Below are 22,560 nucleotides of genomic sequence, written 5' to 3' on the forward strand. Positions count from 1 at the left end.
CTAGGTCTTATTTTCAGGGGATGTCTTATTTTTCCATGAACAAGAATTCACATTTATTTTTGAACAAAAAGTCAACATTTATTAATATACTGTAGTCATGTCATCACAAACATCAGCAATAACCAGCCAAACTCTGAATTCCATCAAGAATTTCTTGTGACTCTATTTCCATGTACAACAATCTACCCTGTTTCTCCGAAAATAAGACAGTGTTTTATATTAATTTTTGCTGCTAAAGACATGCTAGGTCTTATTTTCAGGGGAGGCCTTATATTTCTAAGCTTGAAAAAAATTGTACTAGGTCTTATTTTCAGGGGATGTCTTATTTTCGGAGAAACAGGGTATGTTGTATTTAGGCTTCTGTGTTCAGTAGTAGTAATGCTGTTGATTCCTTAGAGGGATAGAAACAGAGGAATACTGAAAGGCAAAATAAGGTCATTGGACAGCTTTCTTCCGCCATTGATTTCTAGACTGAAGCTTCAATCTCACTATGAAGTGATGGATATTCCAGGGGAAGAGAATTAATCTTTATTAGAAGTAGTTCTACTTTAGAATATTAGGTCAACTGATTTTTGTTCTAATATATGCTTTCTTAGCAAGTATTACAAAGGACCTATCAATAATTTTTATTTGCATAATCTACAAATTTCAGCTGGAGTTAGGAGGCAGTAAGGGTATTGGGCTAGGTGAAAAAAATGGCTTACCTAAGCATACCATTAAGAACATATTTAATCATGAAAGTCAAATGTTAAGGCAACAAGATTTACCTATTTAAAAATATATAACCTGTTTGATTCCTGTTTTTCTTTATAAATGTTATTTGATGGGAATGAGGAATGTATATTTTTTAAAAATCGTCTATTGTTTGGTATAATTAGCCATGTATAATGATTTGATTAAGTATGAACTCATTATATGAAGTTTGCTGTTATATAATTTCTCAAGGATATAAGTAAGAAGTGACTATTGTTAAAATATCTGTGCCTTCCACTAACTATGATAATAGAGGTTTCCTTCTTGGTTTTTAGATTTCCTCCTTCCTCACCCCTGAAACCATATCCAAAGAGACCCCTATACCAAAAGGATGTTGTTAAATTTCCAGAATGGAATGACCCCCCACCAGGCGCTTCACAAGAGAACATCCCAGTGAGGCCAGTTGTGATGGTAAGTGCCATTACTAAGAGACTGAGGGCTAGCAGCAGGGAGAAATAAGTGGTGGTCTGTGAACCACCAGGCTTAGTCCGGTTCTCTCTGTCGATTCCTTATGAACTATGGTCTGAAAGTACTTTAAAACAGTATCTGCGAGACCAGTAACAAAGAAAGACTAGGTTTTGGATTTTTTTCATCTTGCCTTTTGGCACTTGGACTAAATAAATGGTAGCTGTTTTCATATGTTCAGACCAACCGATTCTCTGTTAAACTTTTTAATTATATCCTTTTCCTTTCTGTTCAGTAATTTGCTCTTTTCTCTCTTTTCTTGAGAGCGAGAAGGCTGGGGCATGGAGTATTGTGGAATGAGCCCTATACAATATGAACAAAGGAAGAATCTGCTAGTCTTGGAAAACCTAAGCTCATTGTCCTTTTTGAGGACATACATTTATTTTCTTTAAAATATCCCCGGAAAAGACTACCAACATTTAAATAATGCTTAAAAAATAAAATACAGAGAGAAATTTTGGATGGCAGTTTTTAAAAATTGTAATAACGCCAGTGTTTAAGTGAATAACTTGATGTCCAATTTATACTTTTGCTTGTAAAGTATGATTTTGTTTGCTGTAAACATTTTTTGGCAATGTACGTAAAAGAAAAAAAATTATCTGAAGAAGTTGTGTTATGAGAAAGTGACACTGGTGACAGAAATTGGGACTTTATAAGGGCTTGCAGATATGTCAGGACAGTGATGAATTTGGTTTTAAGTATATTTGATTGTAAAGTTGGGTTGTATTAAATGGAAGTGTCTGGCCTGACCAGGCAGTGCCGCAGTGGATAGAGCATTGGCCTGGGATGCTGAGGACCCAGGTTTGAAACCCAGCGGTTGTTGGCTTGAGCACAGACTCATCCAGCTTGAGTGTGGATCATAGACATGACCCAATGGTCACTGGCTTGATGCCCAAGGTCGCTGACTTGAGCAAGGGGTCACTTTCTCTGCTGGAGCTCCCTGGTCAAGGCACATAGGAGAAAGCAGTCACTGAACAACTAAGGTGCCACACTAAGAGTTGATGCTTCTCGTCTCTCTCCCTTCCTATCTCTCTGTCCCTGACTGTTCCTCTCTCATTCTCCTTAAAATAAATAAATAAATAAAATAAAATAAATAAATTGAAGTGTCCAATAGGAAGATGAAGATAATGGCACTGGAGCTTAGAGGAGAGGTCATATTTGGAAGTCAATAATTTATTCTTGCAACAAAGATTTATTGAGTCTCTACTGTGTGCCATGCATTGTGTGAGCCTATGCAGATGCAGTAACATGTGATACAGTTTTGCTCTGAAAAGAGCTCATACTCTAATGAAGCATGCAGTACAAAAATTGGTTATTAGAAAACAGGATCTGTTTCCCTTGGTATAGGTTTTAGAAGGATGAGGTTAATGGTCAATAGAGAAACTGTATCTTTCATAAAGAACTTGAGTAGCCCTGGTCAGTGGTTCAGTGGATAGTGCCAGCCGGGCGTATGAACATCCTGGGTTCGATTTGTGATGAGGGCACTTTGCTTCTCTTTGTCCCCCCTCTCTCCCTTCTCTCTCTTCTTCTCTTGCAGCCAGTGGCTCAATTGGTTCAAGTGTTGGTACCAGTTGCTGAGGATGGCTTGGTTGGTCTGAGTGCTTCAAACTCAGGCACTAGCTCAGTTGATTCAAGCATCAGTTCCAGATAGGGGTTCCTGGGTAGATCCCAGTCGGGGTGCATGTGGGAGTCTGTCTCACTATCTCTCCTCCTCTCACTCAAAAATACCAAAACAGCCTGACCAGGCGGTGGCGCAGTAGATAGAGCGTCGGACTGGGATGTGGAGAACCCAGGTTTGAGACCCCAAGGTCGCCAGCTTGAGCATAAGCTCATCTGGTTTGAGCAAAGCTCACCAGCTTGGACCCAAGGTCGCTGGCTCGAACAAGGGGTTACTCAGTCTGCTGTAGCCCCATGGTCAAGGCACATATGAGAAAGCAATCAATGAACAACTAAGGTGTTGCAACGAAAAACTAATAATTGATGCTTCTCATCTCTCTCTGTTCCTGTCTGTCTGTCCCTATCTATCCTTCTCTCTGTCTCTGTAAAAAAAACAAAAACATAAAAAAAAAACTTGAGCGCATTATTCATTTCTTCTTTCTTTCTGTCTCTGCTTCTAGTTTGCTTGTTGGTTTTTGTTGTTTTGTCTTATCTTCTCTCTTGCCTAGACATTATATCAAGTAAAATGAAATACATAAAATTATTTTTTGTGTGTTTGCTGAGGGGGCAGTCTACAGTGCAAAGTAACAGTGTGGGCTGTGGAGCCAGACTGCTGGGTTTGAATTTATTAGTTATTTGAGCTTGTTTCTATTTCATTCACTGTGTGTTTTCTTTTTGGTGGAACTGGGATAGTAATACCTCACTAGGGTAGGGTTGTTTTGAGAATCTAGTGAATTCACAGGTACTCAGTAACTTAACTGTTATTTCTATTATTAATGTATTTAAAGTATTGTTCATAGGCAGAGACAAAAGAAAAAATTACCCATATCATCCAGATGGAATTAATATTAATGTTTTTGCTGAGTATTAGTTTTTCTCCTTGCCATCTCTCGCTGTTGTGGAGCTCTTGAGTACCTGCCTTTGGCTGGAGCCTATGATCTGGCGGCTGCTATTCAACATTGCACTTATTTGATCTTTGCTTACAAAAAATAGAGAATTCTTGAATATAATAGAATATTATTTTAAACAATCATTCAACTTATACAATGTGTGAAAGTTTTATTTCATTGTCACTTCACTGATTATTTGGAACTCCCACAGGAAATGTCATGCTTATTGTCATAGCTCTTTTGTGGTTCTTGAATATTCATTTATAATATGATCTGATCTTTAAAGGTCATACTTTATTTCTCTGTAGTCCATGTAAAGAAAGTTAGTTCATATTTCTTGTTAATATTTTAAATCAAATTAAAAATAACCAAATTAAAGAAATTTCTCATAAAGCCATGCCATTGTCTATTGAAATATTTATTCTCTTTCTTTCTGCCCCCCTCCCACCATTAGAACTCGGAGATATGGTACAAGCGTCACAGCATTGCTATTGGAGAGGTGCCGGCTTGCCGTCTTGTCTACCGCAGACAGCTGACAGAGGCCAATGTGGAGGAGATATGGAAGTCTATGACGTTGTCATAGTATGTGCACTTGATATTAATGAGACTTTTTTTTTTGTATTTTTCTGAAGCTGGAAACGGGGAGAGACAGTCAGACAGACTCCCGCATGCGCCCGACCGGGATCCACCCGGCACGCCCACCAGGGGGTGACGCTCTGCCCACCAGGGGGCGATGCTCTGCCCCTCCGGGGCGTCGCTCTGTTGCGACCAGAGCCACTCCAGTGCCTGGGGCAGAGGCCAAGGAGCCATCCCCAGCGCCCGGGCCAGTTTTTGCTCTGATGGAGCCTTGCTGCGGGAGGGGAAGAGAGAGACAGAGAGGAAGGAGAGGGGGAAGGGTGGAGAAGCAGATGGGTGCTTCTCCTGTGTGCCCTGACCGGGAATTGAACCTAGGACTTCTGCACGCCAGGCCGATGCTCTACCACTGAGCCAACCAGCCAGGGCCTAATGAGACTTTTTAATGTATTTGTTTCTAATTTGCTCCACCAGTATTCTCTGGATATTTTATATTTTGAAATTATGTATCAAAATCTCAACTTGATTGAATTATATGCAGCTATGCTGGTTATCAAACATAATTCAACTGAATTTTGAACATTTCTATGTCATTTATATAAAATACTGCTGAAAAAAAATTAGAGAATATTTTAAAATGAGTATAAAGCAGTAAAATATCCCCTAAATTTTGTGAGCAGTATAGTTAAGAAGAGACATTTGAAATTTTTTAAACTTTAGTAACACTGACCTCTTAACTTACTGAAACACAGTGGGAACATTGGTCTTTCAGGTGTTTGATGTAATATTGGTAATTAAAATTAATGATGTTATAGCAAGTTTTTTTTTTTCTCATAAAGATTTCATAAAGAAGCAGTTTCTCATCACTGGATAAGCTAATTTTTAATTTTTTAATTTTTTTTATTTTTCTGAAGTTGGAAACGGGGAGGAAGTCAGACTCCTGCATGCGCCCAACCGGGATCCACCCGGCATGCCCACCAGGGGACGATGCTCTGCCCATCTGGGGCGTTGCTCTGCTGCAACCAGAGCCATTCTAGCGCCTGAGGCAGAGGCCGTGGAGCCATCCTCAGTGCCAAGGGCCAACTTTGCTCCAATGGAGCCTTGGCTGCAGGAGGGGAAGAGAGAGACAGAGAGGAAGGAGGGGAGGAGGGGTGGAGAAGTAGATGGGCGCTTCTCCTTGTGTGCCCTGGCCAGGAATTGAACCTGGGACTCCTGCATGCCAGGCTGATGCTCTACCACTGAACCAACCGGCCAGGGCTAATTTTTGTTTTTATAATATGTTATGAAATCATTTTTTTGGCATTCAAGATGTTACATTAATAAATTAGTGAAACAATTTGTTAATGGTAAAGGGTATTTTAAAAATGTGTCTGTCTTACTCAATTTCTAGCCTTTTTGCCCCACAAGATTGGATGAAATATATGAAAACAACACATTTTAAAGATTGATCTTTTACAATGCCAGGTTTTTGGGTAAATAATGATTTTTTTAAAAGTAACTAATTAATGCAATTATTTATCTTTTTAGTTTACAGAAAATCCTTGGCTTAGATTCCTTAGAAGAAGTTTTAGACATTAAACTTGTGAAGCCCAAGTTCATCATACATAATGTATATAGTGTGAGCAAACAGGGAGTTGTTATCCTTGATGACAAGTCAAGTAAGTGCATAAAAACCATTTTGTTCTTATTTGGTCCAATGTTGGCTGTACAGGTCTGTCACCTTCTATTTGACATTTTCCTAAACCCTAAGTAAATTTACCCCCTCATTATACATAGCCTCCTCTCATATCCTAGTATCTTTTAACTAATTGTTGGATTAAAGAAACATCATAGAATGATGAATACTCAGGAGTGAAAACCTTGGCAAAATCCATCCAGAGGCTAGTGCAGTGTTAGCCACCTAAGCATTAGTGGTTCTGTATTATTCTTAGGAAATCCCTGAAAACTGAGTCGGTTTAATATCTACCTGAGAACTTAAGTCTTTTATTTTATTTTTTCTCTCTTTTTTTATTATTATTAATTTTAATGGGGTGACATTGATAAATCAGGGTACATATGTTCAGTGACAACATCTCCAGGTTATTTTGACATTTGATTATGTTGCATACCCATCACCCAAAGTCAAATTGTCTTCCGTCACCTTCTATCTGGTTTTCTTTGTGTCCCTCCCCCCATCACCCCTCCCTCCAGTAACCACCACCATCTTTTTTTTTTTTTTTTTCTTTTTGTATTTTTTCTGAAGCTGGAAACTGGGAGGCAGTCAGACAGACACCCGCATGTGCCTGACCGGGATCCGCCCGGCATGCCCATCAGGAGGTGATGCTCTGCCCATCCAGGGCATCGCTCTGTTGCGACCAGAGCCACTCTAGCGCCTGAGGCAGAGGCCATGGAGCCATCCCCAGCGCCCAGGCCATCTTTGCTCCAATGGAGCCTCGGCTGCGGGAAGGGAAGAGAGAGACAGAGAGGAAAGAGAAGGGGAGGGGTGGAGAAGCAGATGGGCGCTTCTCCTGTGTGCCCTAGTTGGGAATCGAACCTGGGACTTCCGCACGCCAGGCCAATGCTCTACCACTGAGCCAACCAGCCAAGGCAACTACCACCATCTTGACCATGTTTCTGAGTCTCATTTTTATGTCCCACCTATGTATGGAATCATATAGTTCTTAGTTTTTTCTGATTTACTTATTTCATTCAATTTATTGTTATCAAGGTCTATCCATGTTGTTGTAAATGATCCTATGTCATCATGTTTTATGGCTGAGTAGTATTCCATTGTATATATGAACCAAAGCTTTTATTTATTTATTATTATTTTTATTAATTTTAATGGGATGACATCGATAACTCAGGGTACATATGTTCAGAGAAAACATCTCTAGGTTATTTTGACATTTGGTTATGCTGCATTCCCATCACCCAAAGTCCAATTGTCTTCTGTCACCTTCTAACTGGTTTTCTTTGTGCCCCACCCCTTCCCCAACCCCTCCCTTTCCTCCCCCCCACCCTGTAACCCCCACACTCTTGTCCATGTCTCTGAGTCTCATTTTTATGTCCCACCCATGTATGGAATCATATAGTTCTTACTGTTTTCTGATTTACTTATTTCGCTCAGTATTATGTCAGTTTTCAGGTGGACCCTGGGCTCTGACTTTAGGTTCTCATTGCCCTTTCTTTATGGTATCTATGTGTCAGTTTTTCTGGAAAGTCTTGGTTTATGTCATTTCTTTTTATAAAGATAGTTTTTTAAATGTTGAAGGTCTTCTATTTTTTTATACCTTTTTTCTGAGCCAATTTACAAATCAAGAAAGAAAAAAGACATTTAGCAGCTATCTATCCTGGTTTTTGATTTGGAATAATACAATCATGGTGCATGTAGTGGGCCAGAATCTCCAAACTGACTTTACGGCTTCTTCCTCTGGATAAGGGATGGACTAGAATTGAATGGGCACTTTGATTGGTTCTTCCTTTATTTCAAATTATTGATCCTGGGAGTTAACTGAAACTAGAATGCCCTTTGGATGTAGGAAGGTGGTCTAGCACTTTTGAGTTTTATAATTTATTACTGGAGTTAAAGTGGGAGGCTCCTGGCAGCAGACAGAGCTGTATCACAAGGAGCCGAACAGTGGAGAGAGGGGAAGAGGTTGCTCGAGGCCAAGTCTCCTGACAGGAACAGAGGGGTCTTTGAAACCAGAAATGCTTTGATAGCCCCTGTATCAGGAATGGAAGACATCAGCGAACAGAAATAGATTTGTGAATTCATGAGTTGTTTGGTTAATACCAGCATGTACAATTAAGTTATACAGAATTAGGAGGATGTTGCCTTTGAAATACATCTGAAATCCTTTCACATTCTCTGAGTACAGAAGCAATAATACTTTTAGCTACCAGTCAGATGATCAGTCATTTTTTGACTTGTTAACCCTTTGAGTAGTACGAACGTTTATGTACATCCTCATGCCTCCTGACCATCCAGAGAATGATTGATTTATCTTAAAAATGTATACGGCAACATTTAAAAAAGGCAAATGTATGTTCTTCTTGTTTCCCTAAATTGGTTATCAAACAAACATGATTTTAAGTTAATAAAACTGTAACTGGAACTAATTTAAATTTTTGAAAAAAAAACCTTACTCCCGGGGTTCAGCAAGCCTGAAAAAAACTCACTACTCAAAGGGTTATTAAGTAAGTTCTTTAGAAAGGAAAGAGCATTTCAGAAGACTGAGGTTCATGAGGCCCAGCGGTTTAGCCAGCGTCTTTGCAGTTTTCCAGCAGTGGAGAAGACAAGCTCATGGAAGCATGAGTGCCGGCCTGTCTCCTCAGGTGCCTGTGGCAGGGCCAGGAAGGAAGAAGAGGCCGCCTCCCAATGGCTCCTTGAGGGCTTTTGTAGCAGTGCTAACATTGTAAGGCTGTTCTAATATGAATAGCCAAGATAATATGTCAGCAGGCCTCTGTTTCTTTAAAACATTTTGAAAATTGAAACGTGTAAAATGATGCCAATCATGTTTCTGGACCTTGGGAATACAGAATTTGACTTTTTTTTTTTTTTTTTTTGCTGTTTGGTGAACTGTTTCACAAATGCATTTGAAGACTATATTTTCGCTTTTCCTGTATTTTTCTTTGCCGGATATAATTCTTAGGATAATTAATTGATTTGTTTGTTATTTCATTTCCCTGGAGCAAACTGTCAAATTTACTCTTGTCACTAAAGCTTTAAAAAGTTCATTTTGTCCTTAGAGAATTTTGCAGGCACAATTTATACAAGTACATCTAACACTGTTGCTCAGGAAAAATTTCCATCTTGTAAATGTTCTGATACATATAGGTGATTTGTGATTAGTGGATATGTTTCATAGTACTTGGATAAGTATTACATTCTTATGATACCAACTATGTATGTAACTTCTAGAGTTATATGCAATTGAATAAAATATCTTTTTAATTTTGTTTTTCTGTAGAAGAACTTCCTCATTGGGTTCTGTCAGCAATGAAGTGTTTGGCAAATTGTAAGTACTAATTGGTCAGCTTTACGAAATTAACAGATGTAAGTGCCTTGAATTAGAATATATTTGTGCTCAATGGCCTGAACACTGATTTGCCACCTGTGAGACTGGCAGTTAATTGTTTTGGGATTACTATACTTTTAGTGATAAACTTGTGATTTGGTGAAAGGGCTGAGTTATAGAATGCTTTCACAGGAATTGTGTGTTTCCATTTGTAGTGGGTGATTTTTATTCCTAAAACATGTGTTTCTTAGTGTCCCCTATATTTACATCATCAGTTTGCTTATTGGTTCCTATCTACTATTGGCTTTACACAGGGCAATGGTTTAAGTGCGAGAGGAATGTTTTAGAAGACTAATATAACTGATATGCAGGATGGTTTGGAATAAGACTCTGCATGCAGAGAAACAAGAAAGACTGTTTCAGCAGTTTGGATGTATAATGCAGGTGCCTGAATCAGGGTGGTCCCACTGAGGTTTTTTATAGGCATGTGGCAAGTCATTTCATAGGTATATGATATCTGCTTTGTTGGATATCATAGTCACTGTGAAGCAATGAATAAGTATAGTTTTTAACACTTCTGTTTTTGGAGAGATTTTCAGAAGACTTGAGCCAGAGAAGGGATTCTAATGGTTAATGGTTTAACTCAAACAGATTATTTTAATGAGAAGAATTCTTGTTATTTTGACTGACTAATAGTGATGATACTTAATCTCTAGGGCCATTTGAAGCCTCATAGATCACCACAGAGAGATAGTTTCTTTCTTCCCTTTGGGTGAGACTAGTATGTACAGAGATGGCTGTAGAAATTTTTGAATTAGAAGACTATGAATTATTTATTTAAATGAAGTTAGTTTTATTTGATTATAGAATGAAACAAGTAACTCTTCAGCTTACTGTGGGTGGTCTCAGTGATAATATACAGAAAACAATTATATACTGTCATTCTGAATGTGAATAGCCATTATTAGTTTGTATGTTCTCTGTGTTTAACTTAAAATTACCATCTTTTTTTGGTTAATATTTTGGAACTTCTGAAATGCAGAGTTCTGTGGTTTTACCTTGGGAGAATGATTTTTATTCTTCTTGCTCGATCATTTGAGATCAATTAAAGTTAAATTACATCTTTGGCCACAGTTGGTAGTGACAAGATAGAAGGTATAAATTTAGGATTTGGAGGTTGATTGGCTGGGAATGAACAGAGGAAACTGGAATAACAAATCCAGGCTATAATACGTTATAAAGTATGTACTGCAGTGTGATTATGATTTTGAATTTTTAGTCATGGTCAAAGCTTAGGGAAGAGTACAGTTTTTCCCCAAGGAATATATATACATAAAGCCACCAAACTTCTACGAAAAGGTTATTAGAACAACTGGAATTTCTCCTTAATGGAGAAGAAAGATGTGAGGAGCGACTTAGTAATGTTCTCTGTGTGTGTTCGATAGATGTTGTTTTATTAGGAGGAAGCTCTTGGAGATGGGAACATCTATAAGGTATCAAGTGCAATGGATGGTTGGCTTGTCCATAAAGTTGCTTGTTTATGTGTCAAAGAAGAAAAGGTGCTCAAAGGGCAAGGTCAATCTTTGGAACAGTTTTATAAAATTATTAACTTTTCCAAATTCTCGTTTGTCCCCCAAATTTATTTTGAGTCTATTAAAGTTATGACCTATTTTTTACCCTTTTTATTTTTAATCAGTTTAGATTCCCATTATTGTCAATTAAAAGGGAACAGACAGGATAGACCGATTATATGATATTTGAAAGCCTAGGACCTTCTTGTCTGTAAATCTGCTGCTCCTCTCCTTCCTTTAAGCCCATGTGCATTCACTGTAGACCATGTGTGCATCGGCCTGGGTACTTTCATTGCTGGCCAAACTCATGGTTGACCACAGAATGAAGGACTGATGCTTAGTAAATATAAAATTGAGTTCCTGTGTTGTTTTCTTCTTTGTGCTTGTGGATTGCAACAATTCTATCAGAAATGGATACAAACAACTCTCTTCCGAAATCTGTGAGGAATAGCATTTATAAAAACCAAATTTAAAAATATTCTGAATTTTAAGATGATTAAGAAATAAAAAAAATCAGAAATATGGTAACATAGACTCTTCTCATAGAGCTCTCTATGCACTAGCTTTTTATTTTTTTCCATATGTTTAACAAGAATGATGAAATGTTCACAAAAGGGTACAATTGCCTAGAATGAACTGCATACTTACCCCGGGAGGGACCAAGTCAAGGCAATGTGTATTGTTTGCTGAGACATATCAAACTAATGACAGTATTTCAGTTGACAGCCTGCAATATTTTAGAGGAGGAAGCAAGCAAAAATGGTGGCTATGTCTGCTGCTAGGTTAATGTGGTACCACACATACACATCTTTCAAAGTTTTTATTATTTCAGTCAGTCAAATTATTTTTTGTAAGAAGTGTACAGAATATTAAAAGGTAAGAAGAGTTTTTACAGAGACCAACAGAAAGCCATATTCAGGATGGCCCAGTGGTCTTGAAATGTGAATGTCCAGAATGCTTGTCTGTCTTAGTTTGATCTTTGCTCTTTAGTTACGATTCTATAGTTAGAACTTCCTTTCAGTTTTTACTGGCTTCATTTTTCATTCTCCTGAGGGTAGAGATCTATTTGGGTACAGTTGTTTAGTCTTGTGTTCTACTGGCCCAGACTGGCCAGTACAGTTGAACTCCTTCCTTCCATGCTGTGATGGGAATAGGGGAGGCTGGCCACACTGTTCCTCATGGACTACTTGCCATTGCCCTCCAGGCACGGGCAGCTCCAGCTCGTCTCTCCCCTTGGCAGTGTAATTTCACTATCTCTGTCTGGATTGCTGGGGCCATTTGCTGCCAGCTCTGTCTCTGTAGAGAGCTAAGCATGTCTTGCTCCTCTTTGGTCCCAGATACAAGTGGATCTTTGCCTGGCTGCTGGCATAGGATAGGGCTGGGACCAGGTTGTCCAGGGTTTTTATGATTACTCCATCTTTGCAGTATGACTCTGCTTGACAAACTGTCTTTTGATGGTTTATTGGGATGAAATAGAAGGTTTTATAATCAGAATGAATTATAAGACACAATGTAAAATCTCTTTTGGAATATCTTTAAGAAAAAAGGCATAAATTCTTATCAGTAAGAAATAATTTACAGGCAGAAATTGATTATTTCATTGGACTCTGACCCTGGAATTTTATAATATAGCAATGATAAAATAATGAAAAGGTTTAAAATTGCTTAGTAACTTATCTGTTACAAATGTGAGTTAATTGTTATCATGAGCTGATTGTTATGGTCAACTATATCAAGACTAGAAAAATACTGAATATTTTTAAAAAAATTATTATTTACACTTAATAAAAATACCTTTCAGAAGGGCATAAAAAAGTGGATTTCTTTTAAAATGAAAGTAAGCTGGTGATTTTTCTTATTGTTTTGTAATAGACTTCAATTTAGACATAAATCATATTTGTGTAAGCAAAATGTATAATATCAATTTACTTAATGTCAATTTTCCTCATGAAAACTTTTCTGATTTTGACTACCTGTACACAACACACATATGCACAGAGACTGATATTTAGAGGTGATTGCCTTGTTAATGTTTCTCTTTTTATCTCATTCTCTTTTTTTAATAGGGCCTAACTGTTCAGATTTGAAGCAGCCTATGTACTTAGGATTTGAAAAAGATGTCTTTAAAACTATAGCAGATTACTATGGTCACTTGAAAGAGCCCCTGCTTACATTTCATCTTTTTGATGCCTTTGTCAGTGTTTTAGGTAAGTTGGAATATAATGAGCATTTATTTGCATTGTTGATAGTGAGTTATTTCATTTTCATTATTGTGAGACTTCTGTTAGCCAAACTCCATAAATTTTGAAATAAAAATAATAATTGCCTGGTTGTTGTCCTGCTCTTGAAGGAGACGAAAATGGTTAAGCTCTATTATGAAAGTCAAAGCAAGGACCACTAATTATTTCTTAAGAAATAATATGTTGTCTATCATTTTCGTACAAAAAAGTATAACTTATTGGTAGAGAAGAATGTAAATTTGACACTTGCTGTTTGTGACTAGATTGCTACTCTGGATGTGACTGCATGAACAGTCAAGTATGGGAGATTAATAGCCAGAACTTGCAAACAGCTCAAGTGCCCATCAGTAGATGAGTGGATAAAAAAAGCTATGGTACATTTACACAATAGAATATTACTGAGCCACGAAAAAGAAGAAAAAGCTAACCTTTTTTGATAGCATGGATTGATCTGGAGATTATTGTGCTATGTGAAATAAACCCGTCAAAGAATGACAAGTACCATATATTTTCACTTATATGTGAACTCTAATGAACAAAATGAACTAACAAAATAGAAATAGGCTCATAGATACAGAGAATAGACTAACAGCTGTCAGATGGGAGGGGAATTGGAGGTGGGTGGGTGAAAAAGGTGAAAGGATTAAGTAAAGAAAAAATACATTATAGACACAGACAACAGTGTAGAGGGAAAGGGGTTGTGGGGGAGGAAGAAGGGGGATAGATGGTGATGGAGGGAGACTTGACTTGGAGTAGTGAACACACAATGTAATATGCAGATGATGTAGTATAGAATTGGGCACCTGGAACCTGTATAATTTTATTAACCGATGTCACCCCAATAAATATATTAAAAATAAAAATAGAAATCTAATTTGTTTATAGAAGAAACAGGCTTTTGTAGAAATATTTGTTACTTGTGACATGTAAAATATAGTAACTTTATCATTCACACTGTCAAAAAACATAGTAAAAGGGGAAAAACATCACTATTATTACTATATGTCTTTCTGACATAGTTTCTCTCTCTTTTTCTTTCTTTTCTTTTTTTTAAATTTATGTGAGAAGAGGGCCGATAGACTCCTGCATGTGCCCCAACTGGGATCTAACTAATGACCCCGTCTGGGGTCAATGCTCTGCCCATCTGTAGCTGAGCTTGCAACTGAGCTATTTTTAGCTCCTGAGGCAGAGGCTCCAGGGAGCCATCCTCAGTGCCTGGAGCCAATGCACTCATGTCACTTGAGCCATGGCTGTGTGTGTGTGGGGGTAGGGGGTAGGGTTGTGGGGAGGGAGAGAGAGAAGAGGAAAGGAAAGAGAAGCTGATGGTCACTTCTCCTGTGTGCTCTGACTGGGAATTGAACCCAGGACTTCTGCATACGGGGTCGATGCTTTACCACTGAGCCAACTGGCCAGGGCATTTATTTCTTCTAGGAAATCAGCTTTTCCTCTTGATGTTATGTTTATTCAATAAGTACTGTTGTTTTCTTGCCAAAAGGTTTGATTTAATCACCAAATCGTGTGGGTATCATCCTCTGTTATGTATATTTGTAGGAATTAGTATACTCTTGTATATGAGGTTAGCAACCTTCTCCTTTTCTTTCTCCTATTTTAGTCTCACATTCTTGGAAAGTGTGGATGCTGCTGTAGTATTCTAACAAAATAAAGTTTTAATGATATGTGAATAATTTACCTGATCTTACAGCACAGTTACATTTTAAGATTTTGTAGGTTTTCTGATAATAAGAAACAAAACCAACAATTATCATGTACATAAGAGTGAGTTTGTTTTCAAGGAGACCAATATTGGGAATAAAGAGGTTGGTCCTATTACTGAGTTTTGAGGCTACTGGGTCTTGGTATTTTGTTTTTAACCAAGGAGGACGGGGGGCTTATATACTCGTGAATATCATGCCTAGTGATGAAGACTTGCTGTTGTTTAATATGTGTATGAACTGATTGAATTGGGCCTCATTGTAGTCACTTAACTGCCATTATGCTATTGGTAAAAGAAGAATTCTAAAGACTGGATTAAAAATCACTTCTTAGATTCTTTTTTCCCCTCATGTTTCATTTTTATAATGTGCTATGATAAAATTACCTGTAGAAACAAAAGAACTTGGAATTTAAAAAAAAATTTTTAATTTGAAAGAGATATTTATGATGTCATTGGTGTATTCTACCACAATTGTTCATTTTGAACTTCAGTAGGAATTAAAGCTGATCATTTTTATTTTTTATTATTTTATTTTATTTTTTTGTGACAGAGACAGAGAGAGGCAGAGAGAGGAACAGATAGGGACAGACAGGAAGGAAGGGAAAGAGATGAGAAGCATCAATTCTTCATTGTGGCTCCTTAGTCTATTTAGTTGTTCATTAATTGCTTTTTCCTATGTGCCTTGGCCGGAGGAGGGGGGTAACAGTAGAGCGAGTGACCCCTTTTTCAAGCCAGCGACCTTGGGCTCAAGCCAGCGACCATGGGGTCATGTCTATTATCCCATGCTCAAGCTGGCAACCTTGCACTCAAGCTGGTGAGCCCGCACTCAAGCCAGCGATCTCAGGGCTTTGAACCTGGGTCCTCTGCCTCCCAGTCCTACATTCTATCCACTGTGCCACCGCCAGGTCAGGCAGAGCTGATTATTTTTAAGTTGATGTCAGAGTCAGCCACCCTCTAAAACAGGCATCCCCAAACTACGGCCCGCGGGCCGCATGAGGCCCCCTGAGACCATTTATCCGGCCCCCTGCCGCACTTCCGGAAGGGGCACCTCTTTCATTGGTGGTCAGTGAGAGGAGCACTGTATGTGGCGGCCCTCCAGTGGTCTGAGGGACAGTGAACTGGCCCTCTGTGTAAAAAGTTTGGGGACCCCTGCTCTAAAATATCATCTATATAGGGATTAGTGTGAGGGAGGATAGGTAAAATGGAAAATTTATTGCAGTTGGGCATCAGCAAGACTAGACTAATTGTGTGGATGATATATTAACCTTCCCTGATACAGTCCTTCTTTAGTGAATTTATTTGAGAAACCCTGCATTGAAAACCATATTCTTATTTAGTGAAAGAAGAAAGTCTTCTAGATTATGGAAGACCATAATTTGTTTATATGATTAACAATGATTATCTAATATAGAAATCCTGTTAGAGCCTGTGGGAAAGGATGTCATATAGATACTATGTATCTACAAACTAGATGTGTAGGTTGAACCCAGTATGGTTAACTCATTTCTTAAATCAGGGGTTGGGAACCTATGGCTCGAAAGCCAGATGTGGCTCTTTTGATGGCTGCATCTGGCTCGCAGACAAATCTTTAATAAAAAAAAAAGTTAAAAATATAAAACATTCTCATGTTTTACAGTCAATTCATTTTCTACTGCTCATGTTCATGGTTGCAGGTGGCTGGAGCCAATCACAGCTGTCCTCGAAGACACCACCAAATTTTTATTGGATAATGCATAACATACACGTTGTATGGCTCTCATGGAATTACATTTTAAAATATGTGGCGTTCATGGCTCTCTCAGCCAAAAAGGTTCCCAACCCCTGACTTAACGTTGATTGGAATAGGATGCCATTAGGTAAACATATATATATATATATATATATATATATATATATATATTTTTTTTTTTTTTTTTTTTTTTTTTTTTTTTTTCATTTTTCTGAAGCTGGAAACAGGGAGAGACAGTCAGACAGACTCCCGCATGCGCCCGACCGGGATCCACCTGGCACGCCCACCAGGGGCGACGCTCTGCCCACCAGGGGGCAATGCTCTGCCCATCCTGGGCGTCGCCATGTTGTGACCAGAGCCACTCTAGCGCCTGAGGCAGAGGCCACAGAGCCATCCCCAGCGCCCGGGCCATCTTTGCTCCAATGGGGCCTTGGCTGCGGGAGGGGAAGAGAGAGACAGGGAGGAAAGCGCGGCGGAGGGGTGGAGAAGCAAATGGGCGCTTCTCCTGTGTGCTCTGGCCCGGAATCGAACCTGGGTCCTCCGCACGCTAGGCCGACGCTCTACCGCTGAGTCAACCGGCCAGGACTAGGTAAACATATTTTAAAGTAGGTAATCTGTCTATTTTGTTTAGAAGCTAAAAATCTGACAGCATTTTCAATAGAAGTGATTTTTAATTCTGTTATTAAATTTCTTTTGAGGTCTGTCCTTTTACCTATAGTATGAAATAACTGTAGTTTGATGCTAAAGCTATGACCCTGAGAGCAGTTAGTCATTATTGATATATGAAACAAATTATCTTAGAGTTTTTGAGGAAAAAGGAGAAAAAAAGACATTTTCAGAGAGAGAGAACTTATTCTTACAATTAAAAATATGATTTAATTTGGCTCAGCAGTCTGACTTAACATAACTGTCCATAATAATAAATCTTTTTTTTTTTTTTTTTTGTATTTTTCTGAAGCTGGAAACGGGGAGAGACAGTCAGACAGACTCCCGCATGCGCCCGACCGGGATCCACCCGGCACGCCCACCAGGGGGCGATGCACTGCCCCTCCGAGGCGTCGCTCTGCCTCGACCAGAGCCACTCTAGTGCCTGGGGCAGAGGCCAAGGAGCCATCCCCAGTGCCCGGGCCATCTTTGCTCCAATGGAGCCTTGGCTGCAGGAGGGGAAGAGAGAGACAGAGAGGAAGGGAGGGGGGTGGAGAAGCAAATGGGCGCTTCTCCTATGTGCCCTGGCCGGGAATCGAACCTGGGTCCCCTGCACGCCAGGCCGACGCTCTACCGCTGAGCCAACTGGCCAGGGCCAATCTTTATTTTTAAAATGGCAGTTTCTTATATTAAGGTCAGAGTTTGTCTGACTCTTGAATGGGGTGAATGAGATAGAATAGCATTCATAACTCACACTCTAGACACACCCTAGAATCTGTGTAGCTTGCAATAATTTGGCATGTTGAAGAATGGGGAGGCAGATGGGAAGTACAATACGGCATGGGAACAGGTAACTTCCCATGAACAGGTAATTTTCCAGAGTATTCTGGAAAATTGGGTGACTTGTGAGTTGTATGTATAATGTTACATTCTAAGATCTCACATTAGTGCTCTCTGGGCCAAAGAGAAACATCTGGTTTTACCTGACTGTTTTTAAAAAAGAAATATAACTAATTGCCAAACTCTAATGAATAAGAAATTCATATAAGAATGTATAATGTTGGCTTCTTTAGAAAAGCTGGAAGATCTGGCAATTCTGGGCTTAAACTTTCAGTTGCACAAACTGCTGCAGTTGTGAAGTGTCTCCACTAGAAGGAGCAAGTGTTTCAAGGACATGAATTCCAGTTTGCCAAGTCTTCAGTTCTCCCCATTGCTTTTCAGACTCTAAAGCCAAGCTCACTTGATCCCTTTTGCTCATTTACTCCATTTGTCTGCTCCTCTAGGCACTTAAGCTTGAGACTCCTGGTTTATTAGCTACTAGCTGGAAGACTGAGATAGTAGCTCCTTGCTGTTCCCTTCTTCCTAAATGTTTAGAAAATGCTGCTGAAAATCACTAGAATGATTGTACACTGGATCATCTGACTCAATAGGTTGAGATCTCCTCTGTTGATAACCTAGAAATATCCATAAGGTTAGGTTTTTCTATTCTTTGGTTCTTCTGTCTGGTGACTTCTAGGAAATCTGGTGGAGATGTTTGCCATCTTTTCCTTGTTACCTCTTTGCACTTATGTTCTCCAAGTTATCTTGGGGTCCTTATCTAACCATGATAATTCTTAAGGGTAAAACAATTCTTTTTATTTTTCAGGGAGTGTCTAGGTGTGCTTGATCACAGAGGGCTCTTGCCCATGTTAGTCCAAAGTTCTTGCTGGTGTTACTCTCTGTTCTCAGGGCCCGGGGTAAGCTTATGGCCAGAGCTTCTTAGGATGCAGATGGGCCAAAGTAAGGATATTGCGTCACCTCCAAATGTAATGACTACTGTTATGTGAAGATTGTTGTATTCTTTAAGGGTAGAAATTTAGGGAAATGCCTATGTATTCTTTGGCTATAATTAAATACATAAGCTATTTATAAGCATGCCAGTAATCACTAGTATACTTGAAAAAATTTCTGGGAAAAATATTTAAGACCTTTCTCACACCATTCAGCAGGATAAATTCCAGCTGTGTTTGAGAGTTAAATGTAAAAAATACAATCTAAAATATGGTTGATATGTATCTGATGTTAGGGTGGGTAAAGGACTTTCTAAGCATAAAAGCAAAAGTCATAAATATGCTAAAGCAATGGGACTCTTCATGCATCATCTTGAACGTGGGTGAATCTATATGTCTTTAAAGGAATTCACAAAGGCGACTTGTTTGCCTTTCTATAAAAGCCTCTAGAGAAATAGTTTCTCTTGCAGGGTGTTCTTACCAATCGATGTGTGGTCTGAATTCTTTCAGCATAGTATAAACCTTTTCCTTTTTATTCCTCTTTGCATGAAAATGAAACTTTTTCATGACATTTTTTTTTTTAATTCCTTTGGTTGTTTGAAACCTGCAAGGAACCCTTCTTGAATCTCTTGTTCTCTGGCTGAATAGACATGGTCCCAGTGGCCTTTTTAGGAACTCCAGACCCTCTCAAAAGTCTTCACATTTCATTTCTTTTTTGAAGCTTCCATAAGAACTAACTTATTGTTAACATTACATACGTTTGTAGAATGATTAGGTGTACTTTGCAAAAATGAAAAAAACAAGTGAGAGGAGGGGAGACAGATTCCTGCATGCACCTCAACCAGGATCCACCAGCAACACCCATCTGAGGCCTATGCTTGGACCAACACAGCTATCCTCAGCACCCAGGGCCAATGCTTGAATCAGTCGAGTCATCGGCTCCAAATGGGGAAGAGCAGGGGTCCCCAAACTACGGCCCGCGGGCCACATGCGGCCCCCTGAGGCCATTTATCTGGCCCCCGCCGCACTTCTGGAAGGGCACCTCTTTCATTGGTGGTCAGTGAGAGGAGCATAGTTCCCATTGAAATATTGGTCAGTTTGTTGATTTAAATTTACTTGTTCTTTATTTTAAATATTGTATTTGTTCCCATTTTGTTTTTTTACTTTAAAATAAGATATGTGCAGTGTGCATAGGAATTCATAGTTTTTTTTATAGTCCGGCCCTCCAACGGTCTGAGGGACAGTGAACTGGCCCCCTGTGTAAAAAGTTTGGGGACCCCTGGGGAAGAGACAGAGAAGGGGGAGAGGAAAGGGGAGAGGAGCAGATGGTCGCCTCTTATGTGTGCTCCAACTAGGGATTGAACCTGGCACGTTCATATGCCTGGGTGATGCTCCATCCACTGCACAAACCGACCAGGGCCAGAAATTTGTTTTTCTATTGATTTGAAAATAGAAATCTGATTTAACCATTGAGGAATGGGAGAAATGGCAACAAAGGAAGTTTATTATAGCCAAAGTGTCACTTAACCTCTAATAACAAAGAATGTAAGTTTTCATTGATTTTGATTTTATTTATTTCTATCTTAAGTAATAGTTGGGTTTCTTTGACTATTATTTATTAACTTATTTTTCCTCAATCCAGCTAAATAAAAAGTTTTCATGACTGGAAAAACTCACAGATGACTTGGTCGATATTTTTTTTTTTTTAAAGAGGGGAGGCAAAGACAGACTCCCACATTTGCCCCAACTGGGATCTACTCTGTAAGTCCACTAGGGGGCGAGGCTTTGCCCATCTGGGACTCTTGCTCTGTTGCATCAGGAACCATTTTTTAGCACCTGAGGTAGAAGCCATGGAACCATCCTTAGTGCCTGGGGCCAACTCGCTCTAATCAAACCATGGCTACAGGAGGGGAGGAAAAGAGAAAGAAAGAGAAAGAAGTGAGGGGGGTGTGGAGAAGCAGGTGGGTGCCTCTCTTGTGGGCCCTGGCCATGAATTGAACCTGGGACATCCACACACCAGGCCGTTGTCCTACCACTGTGCCAACCAGCCAGGGCCTTGATTCTTTTTATTATTTTTTCATTATTTTATTTGTATTTCACCAATGGAAACATTACCAAGCTGCATTAACTTGGATTGTTGACCTAGTTGTATCGATTTTGATAAATTGTTCTGCCTTTTGGGGCCCTAGTTTTCTCATTGTTAAGTTGAAGTTAAGCCTGTCATATTTATAGATATGAAAACATGAAACTTAAGCCAATGGGTAACAATTTTCCTACTAAGTTTTTTTTTTTTTTGGAACAATGCATAAACTAAGATAGGATAATCATATGTTACTATCTAGTCATTTCTTTGAAATGATAGGAAGATTTTTTGTGTGTGACAGAGAGAGAGAGACAGATAGGGACATATAGACAGGAAGGGAGAGAGATGAGAAGCATCAATTCTTTGTTGCAGCTCCTTAGTTGTTCATTGATTGCTTTCTCATGTGTGCCTCAACTGGGGCTGTAGCAGAATGAATGACCCCTTGCTCCAGCCAGCGACCTTGGGCTCAAGCCAGTGACTCTGAGCTCAAGTTGGTGAGCCCACACTCAAGCCGGAGACCTTGGGGTTTCAAACCTGGGCCCTCTCTATCCCAGTCTGACACTCTATCTACAGTGTCACTGTCTGGTCAGGCAGGAAGATTTTTTTAATGTAAAATTACTTGTGATAGATCTGTAGTCTGCAGTTCGGGTAAACACCATTATATCTTTCTGAAAAGGAAACAAGTTACCTCTGCTACAGAAGGCCCTTGTCATTTTCTTAAGAAGAGGAAGATTCAGTATTTTTATGATGACACTGAAATTGTAGAAATGATGCAAGATGAAAAAGCTACTCTTTGTGAACTGTTCTAGCAAAATGAAATGAATCCAAATAATATAATAGTTACAACAGTAAACTTCTTTGGCTATGAAATGAGAATAGAATGCTAATGTCCTTCAGAAGTCTTAAAACAGAACCTTAAAACAAGAAGCTCTTTAAAATCAGTAATATCAGTATACTTTTTTATCTTGAAGAACCCGAAAATACTTGCTGAAGATGTCTTTTGGATTCAGCTATATTTTAAAGCCATGTTCTTCTTGCAATTATTTTTTTCTGAATCCTGTAGTGTGCTTTTGTCAGTAGGCTTTTCTTGAAGGGAAAAAAAAAAAGATTAGGTAATTGTCAGCAATGAGAAAGAAGTTTGGACACAAAAATAGAGAGCTCAGATTAAACTATTTTTGAGAATCTAACTATTTCTACATGTATTTGAACCGAGGAAAGCAATGTGTAGCACTCCAAGATTCAAAGATGGAACTAAAAGTGAGTCCTGCTTTGACATTTGAACAGATTGAAAAATAGCATCCTGGGGACTTGATGCCGAGAAGGACTTAAGTATTATAGATCCATCAAACCTCAGCCCTTTTCTTATCTTCTCTTTGATCACATCCATACCATTTTGGGAATCAGCCATGTGCTGAGTATTTTCCGTTCTTATTCTCGTCTTGTATCTATCTCCTGAGATCGGTACCAGCCTA

The 22,560-nt window shown here is 39.0% G+C and overlaps 1 protein-coding gene across 1 annotated transcript in view; it reads left to right on the forward strand.

The window, feature by feature from the left end:
* DEPDC1B (DEP domain containing 1B) overlaps positions 1 to 22,560 on the forward strand; it is a 101,051-nt gene that overhangs the window by 23,917 nt on the left and 54,574 nt on the right. Inside the window, exons 3-7 of the mRNA XM_066242777.1 lie at positions 1,029 to 1,164; positions 4,219 to 4,346; positions 5,865 to 5,995; positions 9,290 to 9,337; positions 12,975 to 13,115. Of these exons, the coding sequence (XP_066098874.1) occupies positions 1,029 to 1,164; positions 4,219 to 4,346; positions 5,865 to 5,995; positions 9,290 to 9,337; positions 12,975 to 13,115 (584 nt within the window). The remainder of the gene's footprint in view (positions 1 to 1,028; positions 1,165 to 4,218; positions 4,347 to 5,864; positions 5,996 to 9,289; positions 9,338 to 12,974; positions 13,116 to 22,560) is intronic.

The sequence above is a fragment of the Saccopteryx bilineata genome, chromosome 1, assembly GCF_036850765.1.
Source record: "Saccopteryx bilineata isolate mSacBil1 chromosome 1, mSacBil1_pri_phased_curated, whole genome shotgun sequence".
NCBI lineage: Eukaryota > Metazoa > Chordata > Mammalia > Chiroptera > Emballonuridae > Saccopteryx > Saccopteryx bilineata.